Raw genomic sequence first — 22,714 nt, 5'->3', positions numbered from 1 at the left:
TGCTATCCTTTCTTTACTACAGCTCTACCCTGACTTCGGTTTTTTTTTTGGTTTTTTTTTTTTTTTTTTTGCATTATTATCACCAGAATCCCATTAACAAAGACTCAGAACCATAGATCATGATTAAAAGCCTTCTGCTTATTTCCCAAACCCAATAAACTCTGAAAGTCTATTTTTCCCTTCCCATCCCCTCAGTTGTCCTCCCACACACCTTCCAGATCATTTCTCTCCTAGATCATTTCTAACAGGAGCATGCTCAGACCTTTGCCATAACCCTTACGTGATTGATAATCCCAACTTTATCGTTCCACACTCGTCAACCAGGGCCACATACCACCCCTCTAACTGTCAAACATATTCTCCCAGACGATGTTTAGAGTTCCCCACAAATTACCAATTAACGAAGTTCCATCCAGGCCCTCTACAACCTAGCTCTGCCCTGCCCTTTCCAGCTTCATCTCTCCTCCTCTTTCATGACAAATGCTGAACAGAGTCTAATTAGACTACTTAATGTCTCTTGCTTACTGCTCTGGGCTTTCCCAAATTGACATAGTTCTCATACTGCTCTTTTTTTGGAATACCCTCTCTTGCACTAAACTTTTGAACATCTCTGTATTTCTAGATGCCACTCCTTCCACAAAGTTTCCTGATACCCCCAGGCAGAAGAGATCTCCTTCCCAGCATTCTACCACTGTTAGGCCCGTCAGCACTATACAACCGTAGACTTTAAATACACTACATGTTTTCCTCTTTAAGGGCAAGAACTAACTTGCTTCTCTCTTTGTTTCTCCCCATAGCACCTACCAAACAGCTTTACATACAGCAGATACTCAACAAATGCGTGCAAAATAAATAATAAATAAATCTCTTAAAAGTCACAGTGGCACCAGTGACCCAATGTTACAGATAGAGTGATTTTTAACTATATCGTTATTCCACCTGATCCTCAAGAAATACCTTTAGGGCAATTAGGGGCCAATAATTCCTACTTTATAAAAATTCAAGATACAAGGAGGTTGCTATTTATGCACAGAGCAGTCTTCTGAGCGTAATTTAGCCTGTAAAGGTCCAGTAACTAATTCAATGTCACCCTGTTGATTTGTGGCACATTTCTGCTGAAATGATACTTCTGTTGCTAACTTTCCTTCTGGCTTACTTCAGGATACCTCGAGAACCTTACCCCATCAAAGCAATCTTCTACAGGTAAGAAAATGCACAACATCTCCTCTAAAACCTAAGTTTTAGGGGTATTTCTCTGCCCCACAAGTTGTCAACAAATATACACTGGTATATATAGCCTCTTAGTTTAAAATTTACTAGGCTTCAGAGTAGGGGAAGGTGTGAAAACCTCCTATAATAAGCTTTTTAAAAAGGTATCGATTGCCATATACTTGGAAAGAAGGTAATCAACCCATTATACTTCCCTGAGATAAGAAGACATTTCTAAGATACCAGGAGAGCAGCTTACAGACAACTGGGGGTAGATTTCCAGCCCTCATCAGTTTCTGCTTTGTTTCAAGCCAGGAGTAGGCAACGACACCCTCTGAGCCAAATGCTAGCCTGCTGCCCACTTTTGTAGATAAAGTTTTATTGAAATACAGCTGTGCCTATTCCTTTATGTATATAGTCTACTGCTGCTTGCGGCTACAAGGACTGAATTGAATAGTTGTTACAGAAACCACACAGCTGCCTAAACTATTTACTATCTGGCCCTTTATAGAAAAGGTTTGCCAACCACTGTTTTAAGCTACACAAAATTATACTTCTTTCCCCATGAACATCACTTTCAAGAATTCACCTTTAGTAAATAAGAACACAAGTGCAAACAAGAATGTTCATATGGAAGCAATACTCTTTGTAAAAGAAAAGAACTGGCAGCAACCTCAACGTCCACAAACCAAGAACCTGTTAAGTAAATTATGGTACAATGATATACTGAGGATCTATTAAAAATTATGATGGCTATCTTTAATTACAGACATGGGAAGATATCTATGACATGGTTGAGTTAAAAAAAAAAAAAAGAAGTCACATATCCATAATCCTTTTATATAACTAGCATCTATCCATATATCCGTATGTATGTGTAAATGAAAAAAGATGACTAAAAAGATGTTAATTAAATGGTTCCTTGGTGGCACCCTTTCAGATAGTGTTTACTCTTTGTAGCTTTCGTAATGAGATCTTCACCGTAAAGATGTACCCTTTATAAGAGCTATAAAAAAAAAAAATCAGTTTAAAACTTTTAAAAGTTAAAATCAGCGTGTTAAGTTTAGGATTTGCGTTTTATAAAAAGCACAGGGTTTTTGGTTTGGTTGTTACCATTACTAATTTTCCTTTTTCTTTGTTTTAAACACAGAAAGGCTCTTAGATTCACCAATAGCCTACACATCTACAAAGAGGCATCCCCACAGAATGTGGCAACCTCCTTACCAGACTGTAAAAGTCCCCTTACAAAAGCATACATGGGTTAGAAGGAAGAGGTTAACAGACCAGTCCCTCGATGGAAATGTATTAATTCAATCGGTGTCTTGCTTCTGGATTACCATTAAAAGGTTCATAAAGTACCCAAAAGCCACATAAGATTTTAGAATTATGCTACTCAATGACTGATGCTCAGTGAAGAGGAAGAAAAGGGAGATTTTTCTCCACTCTCATTTTCTTCAACAAAAGTAAGCTTCTGCAAGATTGGCACAAGTGTTTTTGAAACTGGTAACTGAAAAGGCTAAGTGTGTACATGATGCAATTATTAAGAACCCAGTACCGCCACTGATAGAGACATGCTAACTGAACACTGCATAAAGCTTGCAAATTAATGACAACAGGAACAGCAGAGGAAGAAATTGCTAACAGCAGCCAACACAGCTCACCCTCTCTGTGCAGGACTTAACAGCTACCATTTCTAACCCTCATTTTATAAATGAAGTAAGTGGGTTTCCAAAGTCACATTAAAGAAGGGGTAAATTCAAGTGCAAATACATCTGGCTTGAAAGCCTATACTCTTCCACCCATGCTGATAAATAGAAATTGTATTTCTAATGAAGTACTATACAAAATCCCAAAATAAATGTAGCAGATGAAAAAACTTGAAATTCCTGGTTTATAGAAATATTACAAAATTACCATGTCAATTAATTTGTTTTATAAGCAATTTATTTAAAACAGTATGCTTTTTAAACATTTTCTCAGAGTTAAGTCTACCCATATTCTCCGTCCTTACATTTATTCATGTATGCATATGATATGTGTATGTCTTTTACAGATATGCTATAGCATTATATAGAGCACAACTTTTTAATATTGTCAAACTGAAGTAGAGTCTGTATACATTTGTGGACACAGACTTCTGTTAAACATAAAGCTGTGACTTGGTTTTTTATGACTCTTCCCGCAGTAAAATTACTTCACTGCTCTGGATTAAACAAAATCTGTGCCCTGAAAATTAACATGTGCTGTACAATGATATAATTAAATTTTTTTTTACATTGGTATTTACCCCCACTATTTTTCTCTTAGGTATAGCCTCTTCTCAAATTAGGTAGAGATTAGGCTTTCCTGTGAATTCCCCATAATTGCACCTCCAAGCTCAAGATGATAAACAAACCCTTTAACTCCCAGACTAAGGAGTTATGCTATGCCTCCTTCTTGGGGGTGTAGAGGCATTAGACTATGGTTTTCTAAGCAGTTATTCCACGGATCCCTAGTAGAAACCTAAAAGATAGGACTCTGAGGCTAGACCCTTTTCATCTAGAGCAGCTCTAATTTTTATCAGTTCTGCATGTTGGCTTCCCTGTAAAATTTAATTTGAAAGGAAAAACAAAAAACGGCAGGTTCAACAACTAACTCTTATTCTTTTTTTTTTTTAATAGCCGGCTTAAGTTATAGACGGATGAAGAATGTGGGAGAGGAAAAAGCAAAGACTTTGGGGGTCAAACTTGCTGGATACAGGTTTGAGACCTTTATTTCCTCATCTGTAAAATGAAAATAATTGTACCTGCCCTGAATGCTTTTGCAAGAGCTGAGAAAGACAAAGTGGGTACCACCCCTAGCATACTGTGTGAGCTAAGAGGTAGCTATGAAATGATTAGTTTTTAATCCTCATTCTTTTACTCTTAGCAACAGGTGAAAGTAAACGCTAAGCCAAATATTTATTTTAGATCTAAGATGGAGTATGCTCAAACTAGTGTTGGCTAAGAGAAACGAGATGTTAGGCAAAGTAACAATGCTAATCAAAGACCATCTATGACAATATTAATGTACTACTCATGAGAACACAATTACTTTTGATAAAAACATAATCCAGATTTTAAAACAATAAAAGCAGCACATTTTGCTCAACAAATATTTCCCAAGCCGTTAACTACACTTAAGGCACTGTGCAAGACTGTAAATGAAGATAAAATATTACCCCACTACACATGTAGGTTGCTTGCTACTATTTTAATTCTACTAAAAGGTGTAAACACTATTCGCTTTAGTGTGACCCTGATTCCATGAACACAGTGAATATTCACAAAGCCAGGGATAGAGGCCAGGGTGCTCTATTAATGGAACTTCTAGCTCTATTACCAAGTGCTAATGATAATGAGTATCATAAAGCAGGAAGCTCTGATTCAAGCAAGTGATTAGAACTGATGATACAAAGGTAAACAGAACTCAACAGAATTTGCCAACTTGGCTTCTAGTCTATCGTTAGCCATAACTGATATCTCAGAAATAATAGCATCGCTCTGACATCCAGGAAGGCCATCCCAGTGAGAATTTTGCAGAGTGGCAAAAACACAAGACTAATGGATGATACAAGTGATTCTCAAAAAAAAAAAAAAAAAAAAGAAGAAGAAGAAAGTTGCCTGCCAATGCCTAATACCTCCTTTCCTACAGATAACTGGAGAAATTAAAACTTTTTTTTAAATTTACCCCCTTTTTTACAAAAATTGAAGCTTTCCAAGGGAAGCCTGCCACAGGGCAAGCTCAAAGAATAGGATCTACAGTTTACTGAACACCTACTATGTACCTGAGCTTCACAGGTGTTTTCTCATTTCATCCTCCTGACAAAGTCTCAAGTGTTCTTGTCCCCATTTTAACACTGAAGAAAATAAAGGTTAGGGATAAAGTGACTCACCCAAGGTCACAAGACTAATAAGTGACAACAACAGAATCTCAACTCAGGACCAATCTTTTAACTCCCCCAAACCCCTCAACTCCCCCCAGAGTTCTGCAATGCCAAACAATACTGGCTGGTACAATGGGAAGAGAAAAATGCTGAAAGAACAATTATTTATATTTTAAAGAAAGCTTGATTTTTTAGGGAAAAAATCCTAAGTCAACTTTAATTTTCATATTAAGGAGACATGATACTGGAGTATTTCCACTCTTTCCCTCTTGGATTATAAAGGGAAAATTTTAATAAATTGGAAAGGTTTTGAATACAACCACAACATCCTTTTTATAATCAAAAACTGCTTCCATGATCAGGATAACAATTTTTTTTTAGATAATCTAAGCATACATGATAGACTTTTTTTCTCAATTTGGCACTGCTGACGAGTTTTTCTACTATTTAGGAAAAAGAATTAACTTTGAAATTGGCTGTAAGGGAAAAAAAATCCAGCACAAAGTAAGTTTAATAGTCCTCTGAAAAGTGCACTTTAAAATTTGGAACTAAAAACAAGAATCATCAAAAGAAAACTTCCATCACCACTTTATTACATTCAACAGAGTAAAAAAAATTCTTAAAGTGAGTATTCTCTAGAATGTAACGGAAATTCTAATGAATTCATCAAAAATTTGAAGTGCCAAGTCCACACATAAATCTTGATTTTGCTATAGAGTTGACTGCTTGTTGGTTTAAGACCTCCCATAAACAATGTGAATCTATCTGTTTATAGATAATAAACCATCTATGGACAGCACTAACCAGATTAAACTCGAGGTCTATCTTGACAAAACCATCGTTTTACAGAAATACATAAATCATGTACCAAAAACTCTATAAACAGGGCACATAGCCCCACTCATAGTTTACTTTTTTGTGGTATATTCTTGACTTAAATTTGTGTTACATAACATTTAAAAAAAAATTTATCAATGTAAAACTATCCTGGCTTAACAACTCTAAAAAGTTTTTCCTTGCATTCATTTGGCAGTTATCAAAGTGTGCATGTACACACAGGCACACACACATACGAAACTCTATGTATATTATATATGCATTATTAAGGAAGAGAAAAATGACTCATCACAAGAGCATGAAATCAAAGAAAGTGTTAAGGTTTGAAAGTGAAGAGAAACAGGTAATTCAAAACTAAATTCAAATTATGATGATATGTTTACTTAGGTAAGCCCAAGATAATCCATACATCTCTTATTCACAGGGAAAAAGTCAGACGCATGAATATTCTATAAACTCCCAATGCAAAATCAGAAGGCCGTTCCATACATCCACATTTTAATCTGTTATAAATTAACTTGAGTGAGATCAAATCATGAAGCCATCCTGACTGCTACATGTAACATGCGCAATTACAACCCAAGTCAAATCGTACACACCCTCAGTAACCATACCTCAAACAAGTGGAACAGTGGAGGACCAGGCTAGAGTTTCCCCTGGAGAGGGACAGGGGTCAGGGCAATCTGCAAAATGGATATATCTGAGACAACTACAAAACCTGAGAATGTCCTCAAACCCTAAAGGTGCTCACACGGCTTCACAACAAAGTCCCTTTACAAGATCCACAGCCCAGATGACCTGCATCTTTCAAACTGTCCTATTTCCAGAATTCCTGATTTTAAATCACACTGGAAACCTTTGGCTGCAACTGAACTAGAATGGTTCTGCTTCGCCCTTCTAAACACCAAGGAGGGGGGAAGAACAGTGCCATACTTAATCCTGTTTTGTTTCAAACTCTCGGACCTTCTGCATTCCAAAATTGTATCCCTCTGACTAATATAAACCGTTATGAGAGAAAAGGTTTTTTTAAAAAAAAAAAAAAAACCCACACACCCCAAAGCAGCCAGTGAGAAGGAATGAGGGAGTAGTACTGGTAACATACGGTACCATGAGCTGCAGTGGCCTCCCCGTCAGTGGTGCAAGGGTCACAGATCACTCCTGGCCTTCGGGCCGACAGCAAAGCACAGCCCAGGGAGGGGGGGACAGGGACCGGGCGGGGAGGGGCCCCTCGCTGCTCTCGGGCAGTTTACACAAGAAGGCAGCTCAGCTCCTTTCTGGCGCATTCCTCCTCTCTATCTCCCAACCTCTCTGCATGTGTCCTGCCGTATTTTCTTCAGCTGGTAATTGTCCGGATGGCCAGACTTTAAACAGCCACAGTTTAGGAAAAAGCGAAACCCTTCTAAGTGACCATCACAGCAAATCAGCTTCACGCTGGCGGGTAAAATTTTCCAAGGGAAGTGTTCTTCTGATAGTTCCTGAGTCTCTAAGTGCCCCCCCTCGCCCCCGCCCTCACGGGCCGCCACACACACTCCCCTAGAGGGCGAAATGCACTGTGGCAATAAAACATTCATGCGACTTGGAATTTTAACACAATGCCATTTCCCTAGTTTAACCTGAAAGGAATGCACTAGTCACAACAGACTACATCATCCTGCCATTAAACCCTGCCAAGGAACCGCTTTTTTGGCCCTCCCGGGCCAGCTTTGACGGGAAAGGAGTACACAGACCCACACACTGAGCACAGAGGGGCCACCTCTGCTTCCTTGGCAGGGCCCAGCAACACCCTACTCTTGAACGTGACCCCTGACCCCTTGCATTGTGACCGGCTTGTGATGCGTGTGTCACTCTGGCACTTCTGCAGAGCCACACACTGCGCTGGCCGTTGGCGGCTCCCTCTCCACAGGACTTGGGCCGACGCCAGAGGTTCTCTCTTCTTATTAGTGCTACTATTGAAAGGCTCGTGTTGAAGGTGGGGAGGCTTTTGCCTTGTGCTGGAGAGGGGTCTGTTTCTCCTTTTCCTTTGTTTGTCTTAGACTTTTTAAAAAACAAACTTTGCATTTGCATTCATAATTAGGTTATGATTACTGACAAACTGGTTTGCTTTGGGGACTACTTATCAAAGCTGCCAGTTCTTCCGCATTTAAGTGACATTTAATTTAGACTTACAAAATACAAAAACAGAAATTATTCTGACTTCTCTGGAGAATTTTAGAGGAAAACTCAAAGGTGTTGAACTCTAAAACATCCACACTTAACCATTTCATGTTAAAGTACTATCACACAACAATCAAGGAATAAATTAGTTTTTTGTTGTTTTTTTTTAAAACCCTAGATGTATTGATTTATTACTTGTGCAGAGATGTCTGCCTTCCAAGGAACAGAAGCGACAAACTAAGGGACAAGGAAAAACATGTGTACAACAAATGAAAAACTGAAAATCACATTAAAGGTTTTTAACTGTTTAAAGTAATTTTTAACTCTGCTGTGATGCCAATTTGGCCCTTTAGAGCCGATCACAAAAGTATTGATTTTTATTAGTTTTGGAAGTTACAAGACACCATAATTTTGCCCCTCCAACATCCTTCTTCCTTTATCCTCAACTTCTCTCTCAATACTAACGTATGCCTTCCAGATTTTTCTACTTTTCTGATTTTTTTTTTTTTCCTTTTCTCATCATTAACTATTTTCATATGGGGCACTTTCACTTTCAACTTTGCCCTACTATTTTGTCTTCTAATTCATCCTCTCTACTCTAGTCACAGGCCATTCCAAGAAGTGGCAAGTCCCTCCTTCTGGCCCTGACCCTGAACTACAGCCAGGTGAGCTGATTATCCCTGCAAAAGGCAGAAGGTGTTCCAGCTTTAATCTCCTAGAATGAGGCCACATCCCCTTCCTGCAACAATTGAAGAACATCTTACTTCATCTAAGAGAACACCCAAAATGATGCTCGCTATCAGGTTAACATGCACATAGAAAATAAAGCCAAATTGTCTCCTTTAGCATAAATTTTGTCTCCTTAGTAGCTGGAATTAGTCTTAAGCCCCAGTTAAAAGACTTCTTTTTCCTTTCCTTTAAACAGAAATTATCATGCCTTGAAGAGTCATTCTAATCCCAAACCATGTTAATTCTAGCTAGGAGGACAGCAATTAATTAAAAAAAAAAAAGGAATTATACCTGACTTCGGGAACTGGGGGTGGGAAATCAAGCCAACAGTGAAGCAAAGATTATCAAATCCTATGTGAAATATTTCCATTTCAAAATGTAAATGCTGAAATCAAACTGTCATTTTAATCTATATGAAACAATAGAGACATTTGATTTTTTCAAGTAATCTGACTTATTACCAATGTATATTCAAATTCCAGTTTTTATGTTACTAGAGGGAAATGTAGTAAAACTGCAGACAGCACCACTTAAAGCAATGAGATTAAAATCACAGAGGATAATTTCTATTCAAGTTCAGACAGATACACTTTTTTGCTCATATCAAATTAATCAACACAGTGATCTCAAAGCATCTTGGCCCAATATCCTGAGAAAGAAGAGTGAAGGTCTGTGATTATGCACATGCAGCATGTTAAACCTCTCAACTGTGATGCGGTTCCTCTGAAGACCTCTGGAACTTTGAGACACATTGCTAAAAATAAGCAATAACCCATCCCTTATTTCTAAATAAAAAACTGTCAACCGATTTTATAATCTTAATACTGCTATGGTACAGTGATGCATCATGAGAAAGTCATATTTTTATAGGAAATTGTACCAATACAAATAAGGAGAAACAGAATCATCCAAAACCTGCTAGAAAAGAAAGTTATATCAATAAGTTCACTGAATTGCATAAAGTTGTACAAATCCAAAAGTTTTGCAGAAATATAAACATTTTAGAGGGTACATGGTATATGATCAAATCTGTGATAACCATGAGTGATTTTCATTTTCCTTTAACCAAAAGAAAACATTACTGTGTTAAACGGCACTTAGAAATACAAATTTTAAAGTTTTGTAAGTTACCGTTTAGCTTCTAGAAAGCAAAATAGGTGAGATGTTTCTCACCAACTCCTATTAAGATGAGCACAAACAAGCACGTGTTAATCTATTCTTCTCAACAAGAGTCTACTTGGAGCTACGGGATTCGCTAAATCAACCACCCCTAGTCGTCCCGCCACTGACCCGTCCCCACCACACACACACACACACACACACACACACACACACACACACACACACGCAGTTAGACTCGAACCCTGAGTGAGGGCAACCCTCAGAGGCAACAAGATGAGACAGGAAAGGAAGTGTGTGGATAGAAGAGGGAAGGAAGAAAAAGGAAAGAGAGGCAGTAGGATGAAACCAGACTGAAAGAAACACAAGCAACAGCAAAGAAAAGGACGAGAGAGACAGAGAATGAGGTGGGGAGGAGCAAAATGGAAAGGGAGAGAGAAGGGGAAGAAACTGCAGGGAAAAAACGGATGGCTGGGGAGAGAGGAGGTACCAGAGCCCCACGACACAACAGTGGATCAAGCAGCTGGCTGGAGATGCTAATTCAGCGCTTTAACAAATCAATGCCACTTGAAAAGTACAATGCGAGCCCTCACTGGGTAGATGTCAGGGGACTGAGAAAATGCATTCTCAAGTATTTCACATTAAGAGGGAATAATGTGTTAATTTATAACTCTTCACCCTCTACACTTGGATTATCTATCTGTGTCAGCGATTTGACTTCTTAAATTTATCAAAAAGGCACGCAAAGGGAGGCAGCTCTGGCTGCACCACTGGGAAATGAAGTTTCAGAAGAGCCTGTCCTGGGCAGCCCTGCGGTTCTTTTCACTTTCCGATTTGGGCTGAAGTGTCAGTGGGGGTGGCAGGAAGGAGTGAGCATTTGAAGGCAAGATCGAGGGAGGAGGGGATCTCCTGGTCCAGTTACTAACACAACCCAAGGAAAGGCTTTCTTGGCCTGTGGTTGATTGCATTAGGTACCATCCGTCAAAAGTGACACAGAAGAGAAGGAATAACTTGAATCAGCAACCCCGAGCTGCCATCGTCAGAATTTACTTTAGGGAAACTTACTTAAGTCTCTCGGCACACCCAGCGGAAGAGAAGCTGCTGACAATTGGGCTCTAATTAGACAGTACTCTCGCAATGCCACCGGAGCCCCATAGACAGAGCTTATCAACATAGGAAGGGAAGGGAGGGCTAAGTTTATTTTATTTGGTTAGTTTTGAGAAGGGGAGGGGAGATGTTGAAGAACTGATATATTACATCCCAGCATTCAGGAGCCTAATGTTTCTTTCTTAAGAAAATCCTATTTTATTAAACATCAGATTCTCGTAATCATTTCCTAATTGTTCCTTAATGTAACTTTAGCCAACTTTTAATATAATTATAACACAGCTCCTAACCAGATGGATAGAAAGACTCTTAGTATTTTTTGCTGCCAAAATTAAAGCGTTATCAGACTCAAGTTTTCAGAGTGCAAGCATTGTCAAGACACAAAGGCAAGTGTGTTAAAACTGTAGAATAAATAGAAGAGAGTTTCAAGAAGGTGTTTTAATTAAGGTGACAGCTTCAAAGATATGAAGGGGGAAAGTGATTATTACATATAAAGAAAAAAAAAATGACCAGATTTTAACTGCTCTGAGTTTCACTTTAAGATTGTTTAAACTACACACAGCAGTGTTTTAAACTGTGGGGATATTTTAATTTGCTACTCGTACAATTGCAACAGAAACATTCTCTTATTTTCGGGACATTCATATATAAATGAATGCTGATGAATGGAAATGAGATGCTATACATGATGGGCAACGTGCAACATTTAGTTTCAAAAACGCAAAGTTACCTCACTCACTGAAGCTTGAATCTCTTCCCTTCTACAACTGGGCACTAAAAGAAATGAAAGACAATGACAGACCTACTTGTTTCTATTGGCTAAACACCACCTTCCAGAGAACTCGTGACAGAAAATAAACATTCTTTCCATCTCATGTTCTGCATCTTTTCTATTACACAGCTACTTTTTAAACTGAATATTTGATTAGAAGCTGAAATTATAAATAGCCAGAAATTTTACAGCTGCACTGAGCCAAAGGATTAAAATGTCCAAAATAGTGTGATTACTTAATGAATGTTTTATTTCTTCCAAAGGAGAAAATTAATAAGGAATTTCCTAGGTAAAGAGCGTAGAGTACATTACTTTCCCTTTTCATATAATCTTAGGAGACAGACTATATATTCTGAATTCTATGCAATGGCAGAGAATCATACGGTATGCATTTCAAGGGCCTCTATGCCCTGAGAGTAGGATTTGTCCTATCCCCGGTTTTTGCATGAATTACCATTACTGTCTGTCCCACCCATGCCATCCCCACGTAAACTATCTATTCTTATCATTATGGTAACATTAATCCCATTCTCCCCTCCCCCTCGCCCACCACACTCACCTAAGGGGTTAAAAGACTTCAGTACATTTGTGACTTGTCAGTGACATATAATACCCAGGTCCTTCATGCAATCAACTTTTACTTGACATGTATTTGCTCATCACAGGACCCGCATTACTACTGGGAAAATGAAGAAAAACCTAAATTAACACTTGACATTCAATATGGTCAAGTCCTTAATTGGCTGGGCTTCCTGAGAAAGCAATTTTCTATTCCCCAAACTGTTCGCGTGTCATGTGTGGAGTGCAGCTCTTGGCCATCACTGCTGTCCCTCGCTCCCTCTAATGAGAGCAGATGAATTAGTGCTACGTGACACGATTTGAACAGGGCTTCCTCCTCTTCCCCTCCCCCCAATCTTTCTCCTATACCAGTGACAGCTGTGTGGCAAGGGAAAGAAAGAAAGAGAAATGCAAGAGCAAACAATCCTGTAAAGGATGATCATTTTTTTTAAATGAACCTTAAATGTCTTGTTGAAACTCCAGAACAACAGGGTCATTTAATTGTGGAGGTGGGGAACAAAGATCAGGGGAATTATCTGGCTATGGTTGATTTCGGTTGTATTAACTTCCAGCATGTTTCTTCCATTCCTGGCTAGTTGCAGTACTAGATTGCACTGGTCTAATTAAAATGGAATTTACATCGACTTAAAAAAGTTTTTTTTTAAAGGTCTGGAGAATGGGTCAACTAGAAAAAAAATGAACAGCAGGAAATGATTATTATTCTAAGATAAACATACCCCTGGATTAAAGAAAAAGATCTTTTCAACAAATGTTTAGGTCTCAAGAACCTACAATACAAAACTATGTCACTATACTTTGCTTTCAAATAGTGTTCAGAATCTGAACTTAATGCTAGTCACTGTGTTTTAAATCATTTTGTTTAGTTCCCTTTGATTGTTGAATGTTTGCAACAAAAGCTATTTGAACACTGATTTCATTCTGCTATTTTGGAGAGAGAGGGAACATAGTCTGCTTAATATGTGCTTATCTAGCTCAATAAGAAACAACTGAGGACTTCCCTGGTGGCACAGTGGTTAAGAATCCACCTGCCAAGGCAGGGGACATGGGTTCGAGCCCTGATCCAGGAAGATCCCACATGCCGCAGAACAACTAAGCCCGTGCACCACAACTACTGAGCCTGTGCTCTAGAGCCCACGAGCCACAACTACTGAGCCCATGTGCCACAACTACTGAAGCCCGTGTGCCTAGAGCCCGTGCTCCGCAACGAGAAGCCACTGCAGTGAGAAGCCCACGCACCACAAGGAAGAGTAGCCCATGCGCACCGCAACTAGAGAAAGCCCGCGCGCAGCAACTAGAGAAAGCCCGCGCGCAGCAACGAAGACCCAACGCAGCCATAAATAAATAAATAAATTATAAACAAACAAACAAAAAAGAAACAACTGAAAGGAAGGTAGGTCAGAATTTGCTCTGTTCAGAGATACTAAAAGGTAAACTGAAGGGATTTCTGAGTCTTCACTTACTCATTTTGAAACCAAAGAGGAAGTAATTTTAAATGCCTAAATTACTAAACCAATACGATTAGGACCAAAAACAACTAGAGGAAGTACGAATATGTGGCAGATCACACATTTGGGAAAGTAGTCAGTCCAAAGGACATGCATCAAGTGAAAATAATTAGTTACTCACACCTTAGCACTTGGGATCTTCACTCATCTTTTTTAAACGAGAGCTAAAGCAAAGGTACTACCGGTGCACTAGAAGGTATATCAAGATTGTACCGGTGCCACAAAATCAACGTAAGCATGCAAAATACAAAACTCTCTCAAGTACAGTTCCCCTGCCTCAAATAAATAGCTTGATCATTTATTAGTTATTCCTCATAATTCTGAATATAATTTAAGTAATATTTCAGTAAGAAAATTGTGAAGTAAATTTGAATACACAAAAATATGGTGAGGAGCTTCCTTGGTGGCGCAGTGGTTAAGAATCCGCCTGCCAATGCAGGGGACATGGGTTCAATCCCTGGTCCGGGAAGATCCCACATGCTGCGGAGCAACTAAGCCCGTGCGCCACAACTACTGAATCCCCGCTCTAGAGCTCACGAGCCACAACTTCTGAGGCCCGCGCGCCTAGAGCCCATGCTCCGCAACTAGAGAAAGCCCACACACAGCAACGAAGACCCAATGCAGCCAAAAATAAATAAATAAAATAAATTTATATTAAAAAAATATGGTGAAACCCACTTTTGCACTCTGTTTAAAGTTATAATCTAAAACCAAAAAAAAGCTCTTTCCACATTTTATATTCGTGGGAAATAACATGAAAGGAAATGAAGTTTTATACGGTTTTTCTTAAAAAAGAGTCAATTCATAACATGATTTTAAATACTGCTATGCTGACAGAAGACAAGCTGTAATGTAAGGAAACTTTTTGGACCACCTTTGATCTTCTACTTTGTTGGAACATTATCGTTTTGGATAATATGAAAACTCTAAAAGATGAGAATAATTTAGAAGTATTTTCACTGAAGCAAAACAATGCAATGGACACCCACTCTGCATATATTATCCCTCTGGTGGCCAAAGCACCGATATTTCGAGTTAAGAAATCTTTCAAATATACTTGAGACAGCCTGTGATTGGGCATTCTATTAGGCATCTAAAAGAAGTAAATAATTTGGTATTCTGGAAAAGCAGCTCAGTCGAATACATCCAGTTAACTGCTACAGTAGCATTATAATCACTGAGCAACAAAGGGCAGTGTATTCTGCCAACAGCTTTAGGGTGACCTTTGCAATGCTGACTAGTCCGTCAAGTTCCATCTCTGAGATACACAGTACAGACAGGGGTGGTTTATTAACTGAGGTAGGAACTAAGACCAGGAGCCTCCGAAAGGGTAGGCATTTCACATTCAGGAAATGGGGAATTCCTTTCCCTCAGAAGAAAAGCTGAGCACCATGAGATCAGGCTGGGCAGCCCCCATATTCTTTCCCAAAGCGCTAGCATTCTGTGGTGTAGAAACTCCCAAGTATTAGGACAGCATCAGCATCTTTTCCCATCCTCCCCTACATTTCTAAAAACTGTAATGAAATTCCAACTGGGAATTGGTAAAACGGGATCAATGACTTTGAGCTCTAAGAATAAAGCTGAAAAAGAATGTTGACATCATCTCAGAGCTTTAAACAAATTGTGCGGAGTCCTGCCTTATCTGGGGTACTTTCCAGCCACTGCTAACAGGGTGGACTGACAATTCAAGGGGGCAACAATCAGACAGATGACTGCACTGGACCCGAAGATTGGATCACCTGTAGGAAAGTCAACCTTTTTGACTCAAGAAAGGCACTTCTTGATTTAAGAAAGTTAACTGTGACTATGGCAACGTGACATGCTTAAACTTGATATTCTCTTAGGGGTGAGCAGGCTTTGAAGCTCATAATAAACTTAAAATGGCTCTGTGGAATGTTAAGGCTTAATGCAGATGCTTGGTGCTACTGTCATGCCTACACAAAAAGAAGTCGACCTGGAAATAACTGCATTAACGGCTCCAGGGTATTTAAAATGGAAGGCTCCCCCTCTCCCTTTTTTATTAAGAGTTTTACTTTGAACCCTAAGAAGAAGCTGCATTAAGTTTCCAACTTGTTTAGCACAGCTCAAATTAAAATACTTACTCCAGTTTAGAAAGGCATCATGTTTGCCACCCACCGAGTACATGTTACCCTCACATTACACCATTCGCGAGAAGTATAAACACAGCGGAGAAATGACTGCTTTAAAATAGCCTGGCACATGGAACAATAAAACTATTTCTCAAATACAAAGCACAAATGTTATTTTATAAAAATGAAGAGCATCTAAAAGGGTATATTCTTTTATCCTCCATTCTTCACCACCCTCTTAACCGCAGTGCTTCCCTCCCCTGTATTAAAGATATTTTATCTAATTCCCAGTTGAAAGGCTTCTGAAAGTGGTAAGTCCCAGCTGTGTTGATGCTGAACTTCTTGCACATGGCACACCAACGTCATTCTGACACACGTACAGATGCTTTGTAACAAGCTGCACCAGTCACTTGAGTTGAAATACCTGACTTGCTATATAAAACAAACTGTTGTTACTCTCTGGTCTTTCCTCCAGTTCAGCTCTTCTCTGCTGTTTTGGAAGCAAACCAACAGCTTGTTAATGTTGACATCAGTGATGACTCCCTTCTGATTGGTGTCTGACACTGTCCAGCAATGCTGTTCAACAAGACCCTAGACAGAACCTAGGCACACAGAGGCCCTGTTTGCAGATCATTTTAACAAGATGTTCTTGTTTCCTGTTCCCACGAAAATCAATAACAGGATGACTTTCAATTTGAAATTCAAACCAATTAATTACCTGTTTTGTTGAAAATGTTGATATCTGATTTCCCTAGAGAATTTCAATTATGACTAGATTATTTCTCTTAAAGAGCCCCTTCGAAAAATTTAGAAAGACACTGAAAACCTCATCTTATACAACATAAATGATGTTTTCTTGAAGCTCGTATACAATATTGGTCTTGTACAAATTAGTACGGGGAAGTTTTGCCTTGTGGTCCCATCTCTTCCCCGTGACATCATAATCAATTGCCTGGTAAATTATTGCGTTCCCACAAAGATTCAGGGCCAAGAATCCACTGCTTAAAGGTGAGATGAAAAGCCCTTTATAGTTGAATTCAGCTTTTCATATATACATCAGTGACTGACACAAATCATGGGATTCTTTTCCAAATTTAGAAATCTCCCCTTCCTTCCCTAGAATTCTAAAATTCTTACTTTTCTACCTTTATTAAAAGTCTTTGTCCATTTTTTGTTTTGCTCATGTTTGATTTTTCTTTATATGTGGGTCATAAGAAGAAAAGCTATACATCAAAACTCTCAGCACCAGAAATATATTTACTAAACTTTTTTTTAAATTGTGAAAAAAAAATGAAGAATTCGGTCTCATCCCAGTGGGGAATTCCCAAGATGAATGCTCACATGCAATGAAACTATTATCTTCATCCTTTAAAATATTACCTAAAACAGAGGTTTCTCTCTGACAGCCAGTAGGCTGAATATAGCCTACAGATGAGTTTTGTTTGGACCACACACTTTTAAAAACATTTGAAAAGGTTGCCAAGATTTAAAAATCAGGAGATTCTGACATAAAAATCTGGATTTCTGACTTCCCATTAAAAAAAAAGAGAGAGAGAAGAGGAAGACCTCACAACATTGGGCCTGCATTCCCACCTGGCAACAACCGGTTAGAGCTGGGGAGCTGCTACCTCACTGTGGTTGACACAAGGGCCTTCTGGTCCACCACAGTCCCCATCAGATTCACTCCTCTTGCTTTGTTTACCTTACTTCCTCATGGCCCCTTTGGGCAACTCCTGATCTTTAAAATGCCATACTACTCCAAAGAGGGTTTACAGAGTTTGTGGAAGAAAAAGAGAAGGGTGTCTTCTCTTTCTTATTTCATGGGCTTACACAATGTAAAACAGTGGGTAGATTTTACTTCAAAATACAGTTGTTCAATCAAACATCAAGTGCAAAGCAAACTCCTTTTCATAATTAAAAAAATTTGTAAAGCAAATCCGAAACTGATGATCTTGTCTTACACAGTGGTTCAACAAAACATTTACACTAGTTTTCAATCAACCACATTCTTCTCTGCAGCCCAGAAAACGTGCTCAGGTCAAACTATTACTGAGATCTACATCCATTTTGTTCCTTCACATGTTAACACTTCTGCACTTCCTTTCTTGAACGATCATGTACTTAAGTGAAAACTGACCCTAATATGAAAATAGAATACATCTTCAAGGTAAATTTTAAAAGTCAACATTTAGGATGCATGAATATTATCATAGCAAATACTCATCTTTACTGGCTCCACATGTATGCCGCAATCTGACATTTATACTTATATTAAATAGACATTATTGCAGGTTCAAATGACCCCAAAAGTCATGGCATATTTCTTTAAAAATGATTATTACCTAAAAGCAGATGTCTATGACAAAGTCACCATGCACTTCTATTTGCTTTTTTTCTTAACTGGAAGCAAGTGCAAGGAGAAAGTCTTTTCTATTTCACTATTTCCAACGAACCACAACAATATAGTTCTTCTGTCTATTAACAGAGTTTACAAACAAATTAGAAATACCCTATTTAGCAGAGGAAAGTATCTTTTCCCTTCACCAAAGGATATCAACAGGCTATCTCTGCTGTACTGTATGGCTCAGAATGCACTAAATATGCTATGACCAGCCATATTCCAACTTATTAAAAAGAAAAAAAATGTAAATCAACTTTAGGAGAGTGTTTGCAAATTATGTTTCATCGTTGGCCCGCATTCTTGAAAGATTATTTTTCAATTAGGTGTTTCCTTCCTAACAGACAGGCATTTTTCTTCCAGTTTAACCTTAAGAAAGTAACCCTTGAACACATGCCAAATTTACTTCACAATCAAACTTTAATCCCCAAAATCTCTTGATTCTTAACAACTTGAACAACTTTAAGTAAACAGTTCACAAAATCATAATGATCATACTGCATTCCTTAACACCCAGTTGACTAGGAAAAGAGAAAATGCCGTAAGTATGAGCTCCATAAATAGTCTTAGGCCCGATAGCTGAACAACAATGTGATATACTCCTTTTGGGAAGCATTCTTCCTTAATATCCATTATGTTTGAAATTTGAGCAATTAGCAGCAGACACCTGGAACTCAATTATTAATTTACCTCTCCCCACCCCTTTTACACTTCTTTTGAAACCATCTCTTAAGGTGCTTCTTAAAGAGATGACCCCGTGGGATAGCATGCATGTAACGGTTCACATTATTTTCTTTAAAACATCTTGGTATAATCTAAGACTAAACATATTCTCTTTCTTCTTTAAGAGTATCACTTTATAAAAAATTTTAAATTTCTCAAATGACTAATGAGTAAAATGGTAAAAAACAAAAATTCAAACAAGAGTTCTAGGAAAAGTATTGATATAATTCACCACATTCATGTTGATTTATCTACTATAACATTTTAGAAAGGGGAATTTTATGGAAAAACACAGCTAATTCCCATCCATGATGACCAAAGTTTTAAAATTTTCTCCTCAGGTTCACATGGCAGCTGACTGCAAATACATAAAACAGTTCTAGAAGACTCCTGATTCGTTTATTTTTGTTTGCACTTTATTGTGTTAAGATAAAAAATAAAGCATGAGATAATGAATGTTTAATATTATTTAATCTATATTCTATGGGGATGAAGGTATTACATTCACTTCTTTCTATGAATCACTGATTTCTAGGAAAGGGTATCTAAAACTAGGCTTACACTGAGGCTCATTTCAACATTCTACATTTGTTTTAAAAAGAGAGAGAGAGAGAGATAGAAAGAGAGAGAGAGACCAAAAGTACAGGCTTACCGGCACACAAAGAACAGTGGGTCATCAGCATATCAGAAGGCAGGCAGCAGTTGGTTTACAAAGAAGTTATTAAAAATAGTTATTTGCACAAGTAAAAATTAGCACTTCTCACTTTTAACCAAAAAGGTGTGTTTTTAATATAATGAGCATCCAAGCTTCTCTGGTCATGAGAAAACCTGGAATATATTATACAAGCATGAATGTGGCCCAGGAAGCAGTATATGAGATGTGCTTGCTATCGACAGCTTAACACTTCATTTTCATTACTCTAATCTCACCACAGGCTGTGAACACTCTTTTTTTCTTATGTGAACAACAATGGTGCAAGAAAAACCAAGCTGACAGGCAGGCGGGGTTCATTAAATGCACAAGGCCTTTATTCCCATAACACATCTCACCTATATGAAGCCAGGGTTCGGGCTCCCATGCTGGCTACTGAAACAAGCTCTCCCAGATGTTGGACTTCTCTCTCGATCCCTTCCCTACTTCATTTATAATAAACGTCAAAAAAAAGAGTCAAAATGGAAAAATTCTTTTTCACAAGGAACTCCATTTAACAGACAATAGGATTGGTAAGATATTTTAAGATTTATTCAGTCCCTGGTTACTTTCCAAAGTTGTCCAAGAAAACAAAAAAGTGGTTGGGAAAGGAAATGATGAGATGTCTGTAGTTCCAGTCAGAGTCTAATCTTGGTATCTCCATCTCAGTTTAGTTCTAACTCATTTGAGGATAACTGCAGTTTTTCACTGGTTGAAAATGGCAATTCACAAAGTAAGAATCAATCAAGCTATTTCCCAATGAATGACACTGAGCTTCCCCAAAAAGCTACCCTCAGGGAGCAAAAAGGCTACAAAGTAAGGAATCATTAAAATGACATTCCTAACATGGGGAATTCCTTTTTAGGGTGAGCTATCCATACACTCATTGCATTTGAGGCAGCCACTGCCAAAACCTCAACAAACCTAGAAATGAATCACTTAATTCCTACAACCAACCAAAGGACAGGTGTACACTTCCTGCCTGTCTGTGTACCACATACAAATGCACTACCACGTGACATTGTGGGGTTTCAGATTTTTTCCATAGCAAGACAGTAAGTCTTTCCACAAAGTCTAGAGCAGGGCTTTGGTTTTGGTTCTTTCTGGTACTCTAATATTTATACCTTAAAAAAAAAAAAAAAAAGAATAAAAGAAAAGCAATATTAGATAGAGCCACAAATAACCTACCTGACTCTTGAGTTATGTTCTGACATGAGGTCAACAAGGAGGCGACTTCATGAATATGCTCAGCGTATAATTACTGTTCCATTTCTTGCAAGTGGCCTCCCAGTCATGTCCACTGCCCTCCAGCATTGGCAGAGGGCACAGGAGTGGGCAGCTTTCTTTACCTATGCCTGATTAGGTGCCCCAAATAGCCATCCTAATGATTTAAGTCAATGAAATCTTTCTTGCTTAAATTTTAATGGAAGAAAAAAAAAAAAAACATTTTTAAAACCCTAGTGATGGACGTTCTCATTTTAATATTAGCTGTGTTATTATGTTAAGCCAGCTGAAAGTAATTATTTTCGGCATGTAAAATATTCATTATCCTGAAATTTTTCTTTTTAAACTCCCAGTTCAGGTACTCTGATCATCAAGTATGAGTCCTGAAGAACTGTCTAGAAAACAAATAGCCACTAAAAGACATCTTAATAAAGTTGAAAAATTCATGACAGTCACACAAAAGCACAGCAGGTCCAGGACTGGAAGCTGTGTCTTTCCCATGTAGAATATTTTCTAATCTTGTCCATTTTAACAGTCTCTCAGCTGTGTAGGACAATGAGTTAAAATTTATTAAATACAAAACAGTAGTGAATCCTCCTCCTTGTGTTATGTATACTGCATGTTTTCAATTTCAATTTATAATGTCACCCATTAATATCAGCCCTGCCACGACTTCGATTCCTTTTTTTTAAATGTTCCAGTTAACTCTTATTAACTTCAGTTTGTCTCAAAGAGTCATACCTTCAACCTATTATTGATGGAAAACTTTACACGTTTTCTTTCTAACAAAACGCTCTCTTGCGCAGATGTAAGTCTAACTGCACAAAATGATAAAGCCAAGAATTACTTTAAAAAAAAAAGAAAAAGAGAAAAGCAAAATCGCTATTCAGCTAAGTACCTTCTTACATGGTGAAGGATCCAACTGAACTGCCTTTCAGCGCCTTTGAATGATAAGCCTGGGCCCTTGGTAACACGTTTTTATCACGCCCAGGCTTAGAGAACCCTTACAGAGCAGAACTCAGGACAGTCCTCCTGTCAGCACCTCCACAATGAGGACCACATCTGAGGGTGGCACCTCTTTCCCATCCCTCTGCCAGAGCGAGGTACTGCCTTTTAATTCCTTTATATTAGGGCAAATAGACCCAGTGAAAGTAAGGAGAAATCCAGAAAAAGAAAAAAGAGGGGAAAGGAAAATAAAGTAAGAAATTAGGTCTATGGGAACGGAAATAGGAAGAAAGAACAGCCTAACCATGTATTTAGGTATTTAGGTCATTAAGTAAATGGCCGCCAACCCAACAGACTTAAAGCATCCCCTTCTCAACAACACACAAACCCTGAAGACAGCAGCAAAATAACACTGCAGTCTAAAAATACTGAGTAAATAAGATGTCAGATATGCTCAAGAGAATCCGTGCTACAATGAGTAACTTCCTACTGTTCAAGATTTTCATTTTCTTAACAGAAATGAAAAACTGATGAGCTTAATTAAAGAAAAACAAAAGGATATTATTTTGTTGTTAAAGGATCAATTCTTTTTTTTAATTGGAATGATGATTAATAAGCTGAGAATTTGATTTCTACGTTAGCCAGTTTGAATAATGCATTGTTTCTCCACAAGCACTCCCATTAAGAAAGGCTCTGTGGATGAAGAAATGATACAGCTCTTCCTCTCT

The 22,714-nt window shown here is 38.3% G+C and overlaps 1 protein-coding gene across 21 annotated transcripts in view; it reads right to left on the bottom strand.

Annotated features, from left to right (window-relative positions):
- The window catches only part of BNC2 (basonuclin zinc finger protein 2), a 429,325-nt gene that overhangs the window by 261,438 nt on the left and 145,173 nt on the right, over positions 1-22,714 (bottom strand). For 2 of the 21 annotated variants that reach the window (XM_082401618.1, XM_082401623.1), the window contains exon 1: positions 7,058-10,145. The exons of 18 other annotated variants lie outside the window; for them this stretch is intronic. In XM_082401618.1, the coding sequence (XP_082257744.1) occupies positions 7,058-7,060 (3 nt within the window). In that variant the 5' untranslated portion in view covers positions 7,061-10,145. Of the gene's footprint in view, positions 1-7,057; positions 10,146-11,789; positions 11,834-12,390; positions 13,676-22,714 lie in introns of those variants that run through there. One more of the 21 variants, XM_082401626.1, reaches the window with a different exon arrangement.

The sequence above is a fragment of the Balaenoptera borealis genome, assembly GCF_965194805.1.
Source record: "Balaenoptera borealis genome assembly, chromosome: 8".
In the NCBI taxonomy this organism is placed as follows: Eukaryota; Metazoa; Chordata; class Mammalia; order Artiodactyla; family Balaenopteridae; genus Balaenoptera; species Balaenoptera borealis.
Note: the sequence above shows the minus strand (reverse complement) of the source record. Positions and strands in the feature narration are given on the sequence as shown.